Source organism: Neolamprologus brichardi, chromosome 16, assembly GCF_056152115.1.
Source record: "Neolamprologus brichardi isolate AB-2024 chromosome 16, ASM5615211v1, whole genome shotgun sequence".
Lineage (NCBI taxonomy): Eukaryota > Metazoa > Chordata > Actinopteri > Cichliformes > Cichlidae > Neolamprologus > Neolamprologus brichardi.
The window spans coordinates 7,459,625-7,472,657 of record NC_142119.1 but is presented as its reverse complement, the minus strand read 5'-3'; the positions used below and the strand labels follow the sequence as shown (position 1 = coordinate 7,472,657).

The following is a 13,033-nucleotide window of genomic DNA, read 5'->3' as shown; positions in this document are numbered from 1 at the left end:
GAATAAGTGAGAAGCGCTAATTTTGGTTAAATCTGGGGTGATTTCTCCCGCTCCGTGACTCCAGAGGTGGCGTAAACCTCCTATGTAACCTTATGATCGGTATTATTATTGAAAAGCAGTTCATCATCAAAGCTGATTTTAAGTCTGACGTTGCCTTAGCAAAATGAGATGATTATCCGAGCTGTTGTGAACAGATTGTTCAGCACTGTGAAACACATGAATCATAACAGAATAATACGTTTCTACATTGAACCCTTCAGAAGTTTGACCCTAAACCTCCTTTTGTTTGAGCCAGAATCAAAACGGCATCTTGGCCATGCTGGACGAGGAGTGTCTGAGGCCGGGGACGGTCACTGATGAGACCTTCCTGGACAAACTGAACACCATCTGTGCGGACCACCAGCACTTTGAGAGTCGGCTGAACAAGAACTCAAAGTTCCTCAACGACCACAGCCTGCCGCACAACTGCTTCCGCATCCAGCACTACGCCGGCAAGGTACCCGAGGCAGCAACAATAACAGCTGATGGATATGTTAATATGGAGATTATTGGAAATTATGTAATATTATGAAGTTTTGCATGGGACAGAGTGAAATTCTGCCATAGGATAAAATCAAAGTGTAAAAAGAAGTAACCACTTTGTTCAACTTGTGTATGAAAATACCTTTTTGTGAATGGCTCTTTCCCCTCTGTGTATCCAGGTGCTGTATCGTGTCGAGGGCTTTGTGGATAAGAACAATGACCTTCTGTACCGGGACCTGTCACAGGCCATGTACAAAGCCAACCACAGCCTCATCAAACAGCTGTTTCCTGAAGGCAACCCAGCCAAAGTCAACCTGAAGAGACCCCCAACTGCTGGATTCCAGTTCAGAGCTTCAGTGGGCACGCTGATGAGGAACCTGCAGACCAAGAACCCAAACTACATCCGGTAAATCTGATCATATCGATTGCACAGAAAGAGCACATGCTGTTTGTGATTCTCTCAAAGTTTGCTTTGAAATAATTTTCAAATAGTCCAGGTTCAGCCGGCCTGCTGTTACTCTCACCGTCTAGCACGGTCTATTAATCTATAAAAAGCACACTTAAGAGCTGCTGCTGTTACTGCAGCCGGCTCTACGCACCAGCCTAATATCTGCAACTTAATTTTTGCTTTCCAGCTGCATCAAGCCCAATGATAAGAAGGCATCCCACATCTTCACCGACTCTCTGGTCCGCCATCAGGTGCGCTACCTGGGCCTGATGGAGAACGTCCGTGTGCGACGAGCAGGCTATGCCTTCCGCCAGCCCTACGAGCCCTGCTTGGAGCGCTACAAAATGCTCTGCAAAAGGACCTGGCCGCATTGGAAGGGGCCTGCAAGGTAATTGTTGTTTATACCCTGAAGTGGTGACATTAGGGAATAGTTGATTAGGGGGGGAAAAGAGGTCTTGGCCCTGGAAGCTTGCCAGAGCAAATCCCTTCAAGTTTTCAGTGTGAAAATGTGAGTGTGGAAAATGAGAAATGCTCCCAGGTGTCTTTAGCTAAGGCACTAAACTTGACTCTGCTCCCAGTGGAGAGTGTGTGACCAGCACTAATAGACTGTGGCTAGAGTGGTCCACTCCCAGGTGTGGCTGTGTGAATGCGAAGCAGCCGTTGCTAGAAAGTACTCGGATGACACAGAAAGAGGCAAAATGGAAGATAATTAGGGGAACTTGACAGCAGTTTACCCAGCAGACCATCTGTATATTTAAATAGAGAAAGTGGTCTAAAAGTCTGAGCTATAAAGCAACACTTTTGGCTGAGTTTGATATGTGTAGATCTAAGGATAAGGAAACTGGTTCCCTCCTTTTTTCCCAGCTGTTTTCATGGATTCACATGCAAGTTAACTAAAGACGTGAGAGTGTGATTCCAGGGTAAAAAGGTTTGGCTGGTTCGGTCATGTTATATAAAAGTAGTGTGTCAGCAGAGATGTTTGAGGTGCATGTCGTCACAGCGAGCTTTGTTTGAAGGAAATGAAACATTATGTTTCGGAACCACAACATGCCCAGACGTTCCCTCCTTATCTGTCCCCTCGACTCGGCCAGACTTGCAGGTTTCGTCCTCTCTGCTGGTGAAGTCACTGATTTTTATCTGCCGTCTCACACATCTGGCTCCTGATGTTTCAGCATCTTTGTATCAGCTTTGTGTGGTTTTACTTTTCTTCTTAGTCTCCTGACATATTTCTCTGGATGTTGCTCTCATCGTGGTTTCCATCGTTTCTCAAACTCCATCCTCGGCGCTCTCTTCTGTTATTCCATGAATCCGAATCCTTCTGCTGTTTCTTCCTGTGAAAAACTAAGTACACCCCATGATTCAGCATCATGTGCAATTGTTTTCTGTGTGGTTTTAATCAGTCTCACATTGTTGTGGTGTAATTTTGGCCCACTCACCTTTGTCTGTGCAGGTCACGGTAGTCTTAAGATCCTAAACACGAGACGACTACACCTTAACTTTTCAAGACATTTAACTTCTGATCTAAGAAGCGTGTTTACTTCTGAATGAAAACGTTTAGGAACAGATGTTTGCAGGTGTTTGTTCACGTGTTCATCACGTTGACGTCTGGACTTTAAACGGCTCCCCTGTTCAGATGTCACAGGTTGAACCTTTGCAAACATGAGCTGTGCTGCCCTGTTTTTTCTTTTTTTCTTTTTTTTTAAAAAAAGACAAGAGGCAATTGTTCCAAACAAGCCATACTTGTTCAGTGTCTTTCTAATTGTACTGTGATGAACTTCCCAGGTTAGCATGCTGAGGCCTGCAAAGCCTTTTCTCTGAGCATTGCACAACCTGACCCCGGGGTGAACTTGCTGGAACGTCCGCTCCTAGGAAGATTTTGTTGACACACACCTGAAAGCTCGAACTGACACAACCTGATTTTAAAGAGTTGTTATTTTAATCAAGTGCGTTTGATTAGCAGCGCACGCCTGCGACTTACCCTCTTAATTCCTATGGAAGCATTAAGGGTGGGACTGCTCTGCAATCCTGTGAAAACTGTATATATCTGCACTCATGTAGTGTAGGACCCTCTTGACTTTTCTGACTTCCCACAGGGAAGGAGTGGAGGTGCTGATGGCCGACCTCCAGATTCCAGCAGAAGAGATCTCTTATGGCCGCTCCAAGATCTTCATCAGAAACCCAAGAACGGTAAAATCCACTCTCTAACCTGGCGAAGCTTTTATTTTTTGACAGCTGCTCGGTATTCCTGTAGATTGGGCTGTTTTTAGAGTCGAATGGTTGAAGCCGGTGTGCTCAGCTGCCTTGCTTTCTCACAGTTACATGTTTGTAAAGCAGGGTGGGCTTTGCTTGGAGCCCCCACTTCAACAATTAGCTTGTAACCACCACTCTGAGAACACATGGTTTCACTTAGCTGTCCCATATAACATGGGAAACAGGCTTCTTTCCTCTGTGCTTGCAGACTCTTCAGCTGCTCGGGCCCGCAGCGTTTGGATGGACTTTCTGCCCCACCAGCAAAAGGCCAAACAGAGCCTGGAATAACATGATCTCACGCTGGGAGAATTTTTCCATAATTGCTTTTTCTATCTGATCAGCTTATCAGCTTTACATATCTACAGCTTCAAAATCACTGAAACAGAGTCCGAGCATATTTATTCTGCTCCTTAATCACTGTAGTCACACCTTTAGCTTAACTGGCACCATTTTTTTTAATCTATACAGAAAATAGAATACGAGTCGCGACGTAGGTATCAGTCAAGCTCTGTGGACAGTGTTGGGAAGGTTACTTTTAAAATGTATTCCATTACAGATTACAGACTACATGCCCCAAAATGTATTCTGTAACGTATTCCGTTACGTTACTCAATGACAGTAACGTATTCTGAATACTTTGGATTACTTAATATATTATCATGCTGTTTACAACTACATGAATGTACTATTGCTGTGATTTATTACTGTTACTGAAGGTCCGCGGCTCCGAACCATAGTAAAGGGACCTCTGGCTAATACAGTGGGTTCTGTGTTGGGCTCGTAGCCGAAAACTAGCTTTACTTTGTTGTCTGGGTCAACTTTGCTAGCGAGAGACAGAGAGAGGCGTTGAACGGCTGCTTCAACGGAACTTATTGTTTTTGGAGGAAAACACGAACACAGCGTACAGTCGAGTCTTAATAGATTACTTACAACTGGGCTCGTCAGGCACTCTTCTTGGCTGCAGTGGTTATTATTATATTTACATGCTTCCAGCTCCCGTTTCTGCTCGATGACAGCTGTACTTTTCCTTTTTCTCCCTCCCTCGCTCACAGACACATAACGGGTATGGCAGTCCATTCTCCCTGCAGCACGGACTACACTGCCCATGAGGCTACATTCTTTAGAGCTATACCGGTAGCATTCTGCCTATTAGCTTAGCACAACAACAACAAAAAGGCCTCTCTCACCCAGGAAACACGCAGAGAGAGAGCGTCGCCCTGTAACCATGGCAACCGTAACGCTGCCGCCTGGAACAACAGAACGTAGCTGTCAAACAAAACCCAAACAGGCCTGACCCGCGACAATATGAAACAGAGAAGTACCGCCGTGTAATCCATTTATTTCAACAAAATAACTGTATTCTAAATACCACCTTTTTAAACGGTACCTGTAACGGAATACAGTTACTCATATTTTGTGTTTTAAATACGTAACAGCGGTACATGTATTCCGTTACTCCCCAACACTGTCTGTGGATGTATGAACAAACCCAGAAACTTCCATATGTGGCGTTATGTCGACAGGCCCAGTGTTCCTGAAGGTAAAGCAGTGACTTCCTCACACCAGTGCAATAAATGATGCGGTCTCATCCTTGAGAATAAGTCGATTATCAAAAGGTCATTTTTATTGTCTTCCTGGAGCAGTAAACGTTTTTTCCCACCTGCACTTTGTTCTTGTCATTGAGAAATTGGTGCTTCCTCAGTTTAGAAACACCCCCTAAAAAATCCAACTCGTAACCTTTTCCCCTCAGGGTAAACTGACTTTCCCTGACATTTTACCATCCTGGAGATAATTTGATGATGTTGATAACATCCAGCGTTCACACAGTTTCCAGGTGCTCTCGTCTGGAGCTCTTAATATTTACCTCTTCCTGCAGCTCTTTTTCTTGGAGGAGAAGAGAAAGCAGTGTCTCCAAGACCTTGCCACACTCATTCAGAAGATCTACAGAGGCTGGAAGTGCCGCACACACTTCCTGTTGATGAAGAAGAGCCAGATAGTGGTGGCAGCTTGGTACCGCCGCTACGCTGTGAGACCCTTTAATTACACCAAAATACAAAGCGGATTAAAAACCATACTCACCGATGCATAATGACACTTTTCCATCTCACAGCAACAAAAGACGTACCGGAACATCAAGAGTGCTACCACCGTGGTTCAGTCGTACACCAGAGGCTGGCAGGTGTGCATCTGTCTTTGAATTCACTCTGTTCATTAAAAAAAGTGTAGCAGCTGTGGTGTGGAAGAAAATGAAAGTGTGTGCCTGTTTCCACCAGGCCCGCAAACTTCTGCGAGAGCTGAAATATCAGAAGAGATGCGAGGAGGCAGTGACCACCATCGCAGCGTTCTGGCACGGCACCCAGGTACGAATATCAAAGAGCGAGGTGTTTGCTGTACCTTGATGGCTTCTGCAGGAGAAGCCTGCTCCTGAACACTTGTCAGTATCGCTTCAAACTCTTTGGTTTTTTATTGTTCGCTGTGTTCTTGCCTAAAGGCTCCACAGTATTGCAAGACGGCTGTTCTTTAACAAACCTGTCCTTTAATGTTATCGCTGCTGTTTTCCTTTAATCCTGCTTCTTGTGCTGATCACACAGCTCCCACTTATTTTTTCTCCCCTGCTCCTTTTTCAACTTTCCCGTCTCGATTTTTTCTCCTCTTCACATCTTTAACTTGTCTTACCGAACGCCCACCACATCCACCAGGCACGGCTGGAGCTGAGACGTCTGAAACAAGAAGCGCGGAATAAACACGCTGTGACAGTAATTTGGGCATACTGGCAGGGAACCAAGGTATTTCCACCCAGCGATAGTGTGTTGCTGTCCCAGCTGCCATCCCTGTTCATCACGTCTTGTCCCATCCTCTGCTATTCTCACCACGAAACTGCCTGATAGAGTAGCAGCCCTGCTGAATGAACCTCGGCCAGATTAACGAGCCCGACTGTTAATTTTTTCCCGTTTTCTGTTGTGTGGCTCTTAAATGTGGGATTATCTCAACTTCCCCAACTAACACGCTTAATCCGGCGTCGTAAGCTGTGCAGATCGTGGCTGCGACGTGCGGCTCAGGTGTTTTACACTTTCTGTCCAGTGCGTCACACCTCTGCTGGGATCTAAAATTACTTCCAGCATATGCTGCAAACATATGCTGGAAGTAAGACATGTACATGTTGCCACACATCTGATTATGATTGTGGTTTTTACTCTGGTTAAAGTCAAGAAGCTTCTTATTAATCGATGTGATGTGCAGCAGGAAGCTCTTAAAGCTCAGCCTGATTCTGCTGGCATGCAGGTAACCATTATCCTGTCAGAATGTAACAATCTCTGTTATATCTTATATTCTTGGAGGTTGTTATTAGACTAAATTACAGCCAGGCTCAAAGCATTAAGACTTGAGTGTCTTGGATCTAAACTGTGGTTCTGGCTCTTTGTTAGTTTGCACCTTTGACGCTGAAGATAATTGAACTTTCTTGCTGGACTTTAATATTGCATCATTTCATACAATATTCTTTTAAAGCTGACCACACACAGCCTCATTGCGGGGAGAGTCTCCTCGTTCGCACGTTTTCTTGTTGTTCGTCTTTGTTTATCCGCCTTTTTGCCCCTGCTGTGTCGCCTCTGCTGTCCCCTGTTTTCGGACAATTGTGTTTTGATTGCCACTGAAATTAACTTCACCCACAACTGCCACCGCTTCTCATTAGGCCCGGAGAGAGCTGCGTCAGCTGAAGGAGGAGGCGAGGAATAAACATGCCGTATCGGTCATTTGGGCCGGCTGGCAGGGCACCAAGGTATTTGGGAAGCCTGTTGACTTGATTTGCCGTGACTCTGACTTGCCGCCCTCCATCAATCCCACTCCCACCTCGTCCATAACGTGTCCATCAGTCTGCTTGACTCTTTCCAAACACTTAAGTTGTATGTAAGACATCTTATTAAGGAGTCTCTCAGAGGCAGACTGCTGGCAGCTAAAGCACAGCAGTCTCACCCATGTGACCAGAATGGTTATTTTCATCTGAACCTGCCTTTGCAGTGCTGTCATTTTTTCACTGTGAGTACTGGTCAGTGAAACGTAGGCGTCCAGTCTCCATACATCACATCAGGGACTGATGTGTCCTATCGTGGCATTGTTTTCAGCTTCTTCCTCCGAGGTCCATGCTTCACACCGCACGCTGCCTGCTGCCTCTGCATGACTTCCTGTGTAGCTAGTGCATGTGTAGTGTTTGCATTGCTGTGCTGTTTTTTAGAAGGATGAGTTTGGATCCTCTGACCGCCTGAGATGTGACTTTTTCTTTTCTCCTTTTGCACTCAAACTTGTCAAAGCACCAGCTCTGTTTGCCTTCCAGAGGTTCCCCAGATAAATGCTCCCATGACCCACACTTCCATATTGGTTTCTGGAGGCTGGAGAAGCAGAGCTGTAATTTTACAGTCTCTCAGTGATCACACTGTGCTTGTGTGCAGTGTGTGTGCGCATTTGATGTTGCTGACCTCAGGCAAAACGGTGTCTACCTCCTCTCCCTCTCATCTTCTCCTGCTTCATTTGTTCCTACTCTCTGTCTGTTCCCTCCCACCCCCAAACAGGCTCGCAGGGAGCTCAGGAGACTGAAGGAAGAGGCCAGGCGTAAGCACGCTGTCGCTTTGATTTGGGCCTACTGGCAGGGACTCAAGGTACCTCCCAGCCCCACGGCGCAGCCATCAACAAGTCTGCCACCTACTCGACACCCCTGACTTTCCTCATCCTCCTCAGGGATCTTCTCTGTCATTATCCAGGCGCTGTCCTCGTGACACTTCTTGCATTTTGTAATTTTTTTTAATGCAATGTATAAAAGACAAGTAGTTAAGAAAAATCCAGTTTAAATGGATGATTGAGGATTGGACCTTTCTTTCCTCCTTTGAGGCTTTTAATGTTGCAGATGTCACGCAGCGGCGTCTGACTCGTATCTTCTTCTCTCTGCATCTGTCACACTAACCCATAAATGAGCACTTTTTTCTATCCAGCAGAGTTTCTCTCTTTCTCTCTAGGTGTGTGTCCTTGTCCCTGTTGCTGGTTGTTGAAGTAAACTTGTTCATACACCATTTATTGCAGTCCTAATATTGTTTTTTTTATTTTTCATCATGTTAACTAAGCACCTCGTGCATCACAGTGCACCCATTTCCACCTCAGTTTGTAGAATTATGGTCAGACTGTTTGTTGTAACCATCACATCCTTTCAAGTAAAGTAAATGTCAACGTCCAGCAGACTGCAGTTGCAGTTTTTGTGTCGTTGTTTGTCACTAACCAAACGTCAGATGTTTTTTTTCAGTGTGCTGTTTGTGTTGCACTGTCGGTGTGCCTCCTTCTCTTTCCAAATACACACACAGATAAGAATTAAGAACTGACTGAGTTCACTGATTTCATCTGATCTCTTGGTGCCGTTATAGGTCCGCAGAGAGTACAGGAAGTTCTTCAGGGCAAATGCCGGTAAAAAGATCTACGACTTTACCATCCAGCGAATTGTAAGTTGGACTTTTATTTTTTAATGTGAAGGTTTAACATGATATTAAGAAACCAAAGATGATTTTCTTGTCTGTGTGTGTCCAGATACAGAAATACTTCCTGGGCTTGAAGAGCAGCATGCCTTCCATGTCACCCATAGACAGAAAGTGGCCGGCCAGGCCGTACGGCTTCCTGGATGGAGTCCACACTGAGCTCCGGAAAATCTTCCATCACTGGAGGGTTGGTCACAAAAACCGACCACATTCAGCCACATTAAAGAACCATGTTTTGTGTTTGCACTTCTTCACATACTATAATAACTGCATATACATCAGAATATAACTGAATGAATTTGTCTCTTGTTCAGTGCAAGAAATACAGGGACCAGTTCACCGAGGAGAAGAAGGCAGTGTATGAGGAGAAGCTGGAAGCAAGTGAGATCTTCAAGGATAAAAAGGCTCTCTACCCAAGCAGGTAGCTGAACATCACTGCCATCAAGTGCACTTGATGGCACTAGCAAGATAAAAGCAACGTCTAGTCACATGATCAATGTAAGTGGAGTCTTGTTTTCCTGTATTGTGTGTCAGTGTGAGTCAGCCTTTCAAAGGAGATTACCTGGAGATCAGCAAGAACCCCAAATATCAAAAACTCAACAGTGCTGTGGACGAGAAGGTGCTGCTGGCCGACGTGGTCAACAAGATTAACAGGGCGAATGGCAAGGTCAGAAAATGCGCGCACACACACACACACACACCACAGTATTTACAGTCCATTTAGTTTGTATGCAAGCTGGAAAACCTAAAACAGGAAGTGTGATTACACAGCGACCTTGTGTGTTTAGAGATTTTCTGCAATTTTCCACAGTGAAGCAGAGCCGCCGTTTGTTGTTTTGATGTATATTGCAACACTTTACACGGTGAGCTGATGTTTTTTGACATCATAACAACTGACAGCATTTTTCTTCCAGCAGATATCAGACATTTCTGGACAGATCTGCTATGTTGTAGCTCAGAGTTTGGAGCTCACAAACATTTAAAAATGCATTAAAAAAAAAAAAAAACATGTAGAGGGGGAATGATAGAGGGCTAAAATGTTAGCTTGGATGTTTGCAGGGAACGCCACGGATCTTCCTGCTGACCAAGAAGAACTTTGTCCTGGCTGACCAGAAAACGGGCCAGGTGAAGGCCAGCATTCCTCTGCCAGACGTCACTAGCATGTCGGTCAGCACGCAGAAAGACGGCTTCTTTGCTCTCAAACTCAAAGAGGTGAGAAGAGACACGATTGTGTAGTTGAGTAGAATTATGAAGCCGCTGTGCTCTGGCTCGTTGAAGCCAAAGTCATTCAGGCACTGAGCTTCTCATTTAGCTCGGCGGGAAGCGAATAAAAATGTCTCCAAGTGACGGACGATTACTGTAAGGCCAGACGAGACACCAAAGTTTATTAAAAGATCTTAATATGTGACTTTCTTCTACTGCAGGGTTCGGCTTCAGCTGTCAAAGGAGATTTCTTGCTCAGCAGTGAGCACCTTATTGAAATCATCACCAAGCTCCATCGCATCGGGGCGACCGCCGCAGACCGGGAGAAACTTAAAGTTGACATCTCGGATGAGTAAGAGCAGTCGCACTGAGAAAGTTGATATTTCTTCGGCGCCGTCGATGTTTTGTGACGTGGCCGATGTTTTTTGTGTGGCAGGTTCCTGGTGCAGTTTAAGCAGGACAAAGTATGCGTGAAGTTCATCCAGAGCAGCCCGAAGAATGGCAACAGCGTGTCCTGCAAGCGCAAGAACAACCGCCTGCTGGAGGTGTCGGTACCCACATCGCCATAGTGAAGTCTCCACTGCTGTCGTTGAGCGCTCAGTCTGGCGGCGACTAAACATCAAACCATCATCCTCCCCCAAAACTCTGGACTCAAAAGCCGTCACACCAGTTTCCCCTCTGAGCCCAAAAATGTGCAGTTATTTGGCTTTTTGTTCTTATCAAAGTTTCTAAGGCACAGGTACAGATGTAACCACATTGTTTGTTTGGCATAGAAAGCCCTAATCTGGGTTGCATGCCACAGAAAATTATTAAAATGTTTCACTGGTGTTTTGTGAACCTGGCGCGAAGAGTTGACGCTGGTGCAAATCATGTTAGTGCACAACAGACTTCTGTATACCAATGGTGATGTTGACAATGATTGTTCTGCCTGTACGGTAAATTAGAGACGTTTGTGACGAGCGCCACAGATCTCGACTCATCTGCGTTTGAGCAGCTTTAGCTTTAAAAAGATGGCTTCAAATTTGAGATGACCCCGAGGTCTTTTGGGGTCAGCCTGTCGGATTTTGTTCTCTGATGAACGTGAATACTGCACTTGCTTTCACCTCTGCATAACAAAAAGAGGATGACCTGAAAATGTATTTGATTGTATGTTGTATTATTTTCTATATTTCTTTTCTCAGAAAAAAGGTGGACAGCTGCAAAGTCAAATGTAATGTGCTTGATTTATTGTAAAACCCCATTTGTATCCATTCTATGTGCCATTGAACATTTCCTGTGACTTGTCACGTGTCGGCGTACAAACACAAACGTTGTTCCCGTTCATGCCGAGCTATTCAAAGGGTCAAAAACCTTTTCGAACGGGGAGCGTTGACCTGCAGTGCCACTGTATGTTTTGATGAGGCTGCACATGTGATAAATTGCCATTTTTCAACACACTGCAGTGTGCATTGATTCTCAGGCTTTGTTCTGTAGAGATTTGCTGCACTCATATCACAGATTTCCATATATAAATTAAAAGAAGCCCCCCTGAGCATTATGTGGGACTGACCAAAACGGAAAGATGCCCAACCAAAGGACAAAGGATTCATTCCCCTCATCCAAAGCTTTCTGTGACGCAAACCCTTGAACTGAATATTTTTCGTGCAATAAGTAAAACGTTTTGTCTCAATTATTCCCTCTCTGGTAAAACAGCAGTGAGGACCCATAGCAGTTGCCCTTCCTGTGCCATAAGCTGTACATAAGCTTTGAAGGCCGTGGCCCTGACTCGGACAAAGGGCAGGTTAGTATCTTTATTTTAATTGCTGTATTTGTAAAATTGCTATTTCTGCCACTGAAGTTTGAGTCGGTGTTGTGCTCTGCCCACTCGCTCCTAATGTGTTTTTTCTTTGGGGGGGGGGGGGTTGTTTGTTTTTGTTTTGTTTTTTTAGGAAGGCCAAATATTAAGTGACTACAGATCCTTGATGAATCAAAGAATGGGCAAATTTGGGTTTTTTACAACTTTATAGAAGTCTTATTTTAAAAAAAATCTGGTATTCAGTCATTTATACACAGGGAACATTCGCGTGTCAGGAAGCGAGAGCTCTATATTTTTAGGCACGTTGAATATTTGTCTGATTTTTCTGGTGGGGCGTTTTGTACTTTCGGTGAATGCGCGAGGGAATGACATAAATTAGCTCTTGATGGCTTTTGCAATCCAGGGTATCATGGTCTGTACATGGAAATTGATTTTGTGTTTTCTTTAATGTAACGCACGACACGGACCTGAGAAATCAGCCGTTGACCCTCACGTGGGAACAAATGGGCTGAATTCCAGTTTTGATGTATTTTCCTGGCTACGCTGCTTTCAGTGCAGTTTTAGGGTTCTTCCTCCCCACTCTCTCTCTCGCTCTGAATCGCTCTTCTCTGTTTTGTATTTGAACAGTTGCTAGAAATGCAAAATGATGTCTGCGTTATTGTGTGCCTAATGTTAACCTGTGCTAAGAGACAGATCATGGAAATGCTTCAGTAGAACTCAATGTAACATTTACAAGTAATCTTTTTTAAATTAAATAAAAGTCAGTAATTAATAAATGTTATTCTGGGACACTCTTTGCATTATTTTTGTATCCACTTATTTTCAAAGATACTTGCCTTTATTATCTAAACCAGTATATGGTTAATACTTCAAATCAATAAAGGCTTTTTTATATATAACGTACCACGTGCAGGCAGCTTTCAGTCATCCTTACATCACACTAAGTCTCACATTCCTTTAAAGGGCCTTGGTTGCTGTTCATCATCAGTATCAACTGGGCTTTATCTTGGTATACGAGTGTTTAGGGGGGTTAGTAGCACTGAGGCTGGACGGCCAAGCCTTGTAGTCAAGCAGCTGGCCAGATGTTTTCCATCACATCTGGAGAGAGCTGTCCTAGGGTTAAATTCCGCGGCTTTGGGAGAACTGCCGGCAACAGGTCTCAAGAGAGCAGCCCTCAGATTGAACACAGAGTGGTAAAAATAGCATACCATTTTGGGCTGCCTAGTACCCGGTTCCCACCACTCTGCAGGCTGGGAAACGAAGGCGGAGTCCCAGCCTCCCACTGAATATTCAACCCTGAGT

General features: G+C 44.7%; 1 protein-coding gene across 5 annotated transcripts in view; it reads left to right on the top strand.

Annotated features, from left to right (window-relative positions):
• Positions 1-12,512, top strand: part of myo1b (myosin IB) — a 54,417-nt gene extending 41,905 nt beyond the window's left edge. For 2 of the 5 annotated variants that reach the window (XM_087829598.1, XM_006793649.3), the window contains exons 16-32: positions 296-496; positions 702-928; positions 1,158-1,358; positions 3,064-3,157; positions 5,097-5,246; positions 5,331-5,399; positions 5,494-5,580; positions 5,920-6,006; positions 6,912-6,998; positions 7,786-7,872; positions 8,626-8,700; positions 8,786-8,920; positions 9,048-9,154; positions 9,268-9,400; positions 9,793-9,945; positions 10,158-10,288; positions 10,373-12,512. In XM_087829598.1, the coding sequence (XP_087685724.1) occupies positions 296-496; positions 702-928; positions 1,158-1,358; positions 3,064-3,157; positions 5,097-5,246; positions 5,331-5,399; positions 5,494-5,580; positions 5,920-6,006; positions 6,912-6,998; positions 7,786-7,872; positions 8,626-8,700; positions 8,786-8,920; positions 9,048-9,154; positions 9,268-9,400; positions 9,793-9,945; positions 10,158-10,288; positions 10,373-10,505 (2,157 nt within the window). In that variant the 3' untranslated portion in view covers positions 10,506-12,512. The remainder of the gene's footprint in view (positions 1-295; positions 497-701; positions 929-1,157; positions 1,359-3,063; positions 3,158-5,096; positions 5,247-5,330; positions 5,400-5,493; positions 5,581-5,919; positions 6,007-6,911; positions 6,999-7,785; positions 7,873-8,625; positions 8,701-8,785; positions 8,921-9,047; positions 9,155-9,267; positions 9,401-9,792; positions 9,946-10,157; positions 10,289-10,372) is intronic. The other 3 variants (XM_087829599.1, XM_006793650.3, XM_087829601.1) reach the window with 3 other exon arrangements.
• Positions 12,513-13,033: the final 521 nt, after the last annotated feature.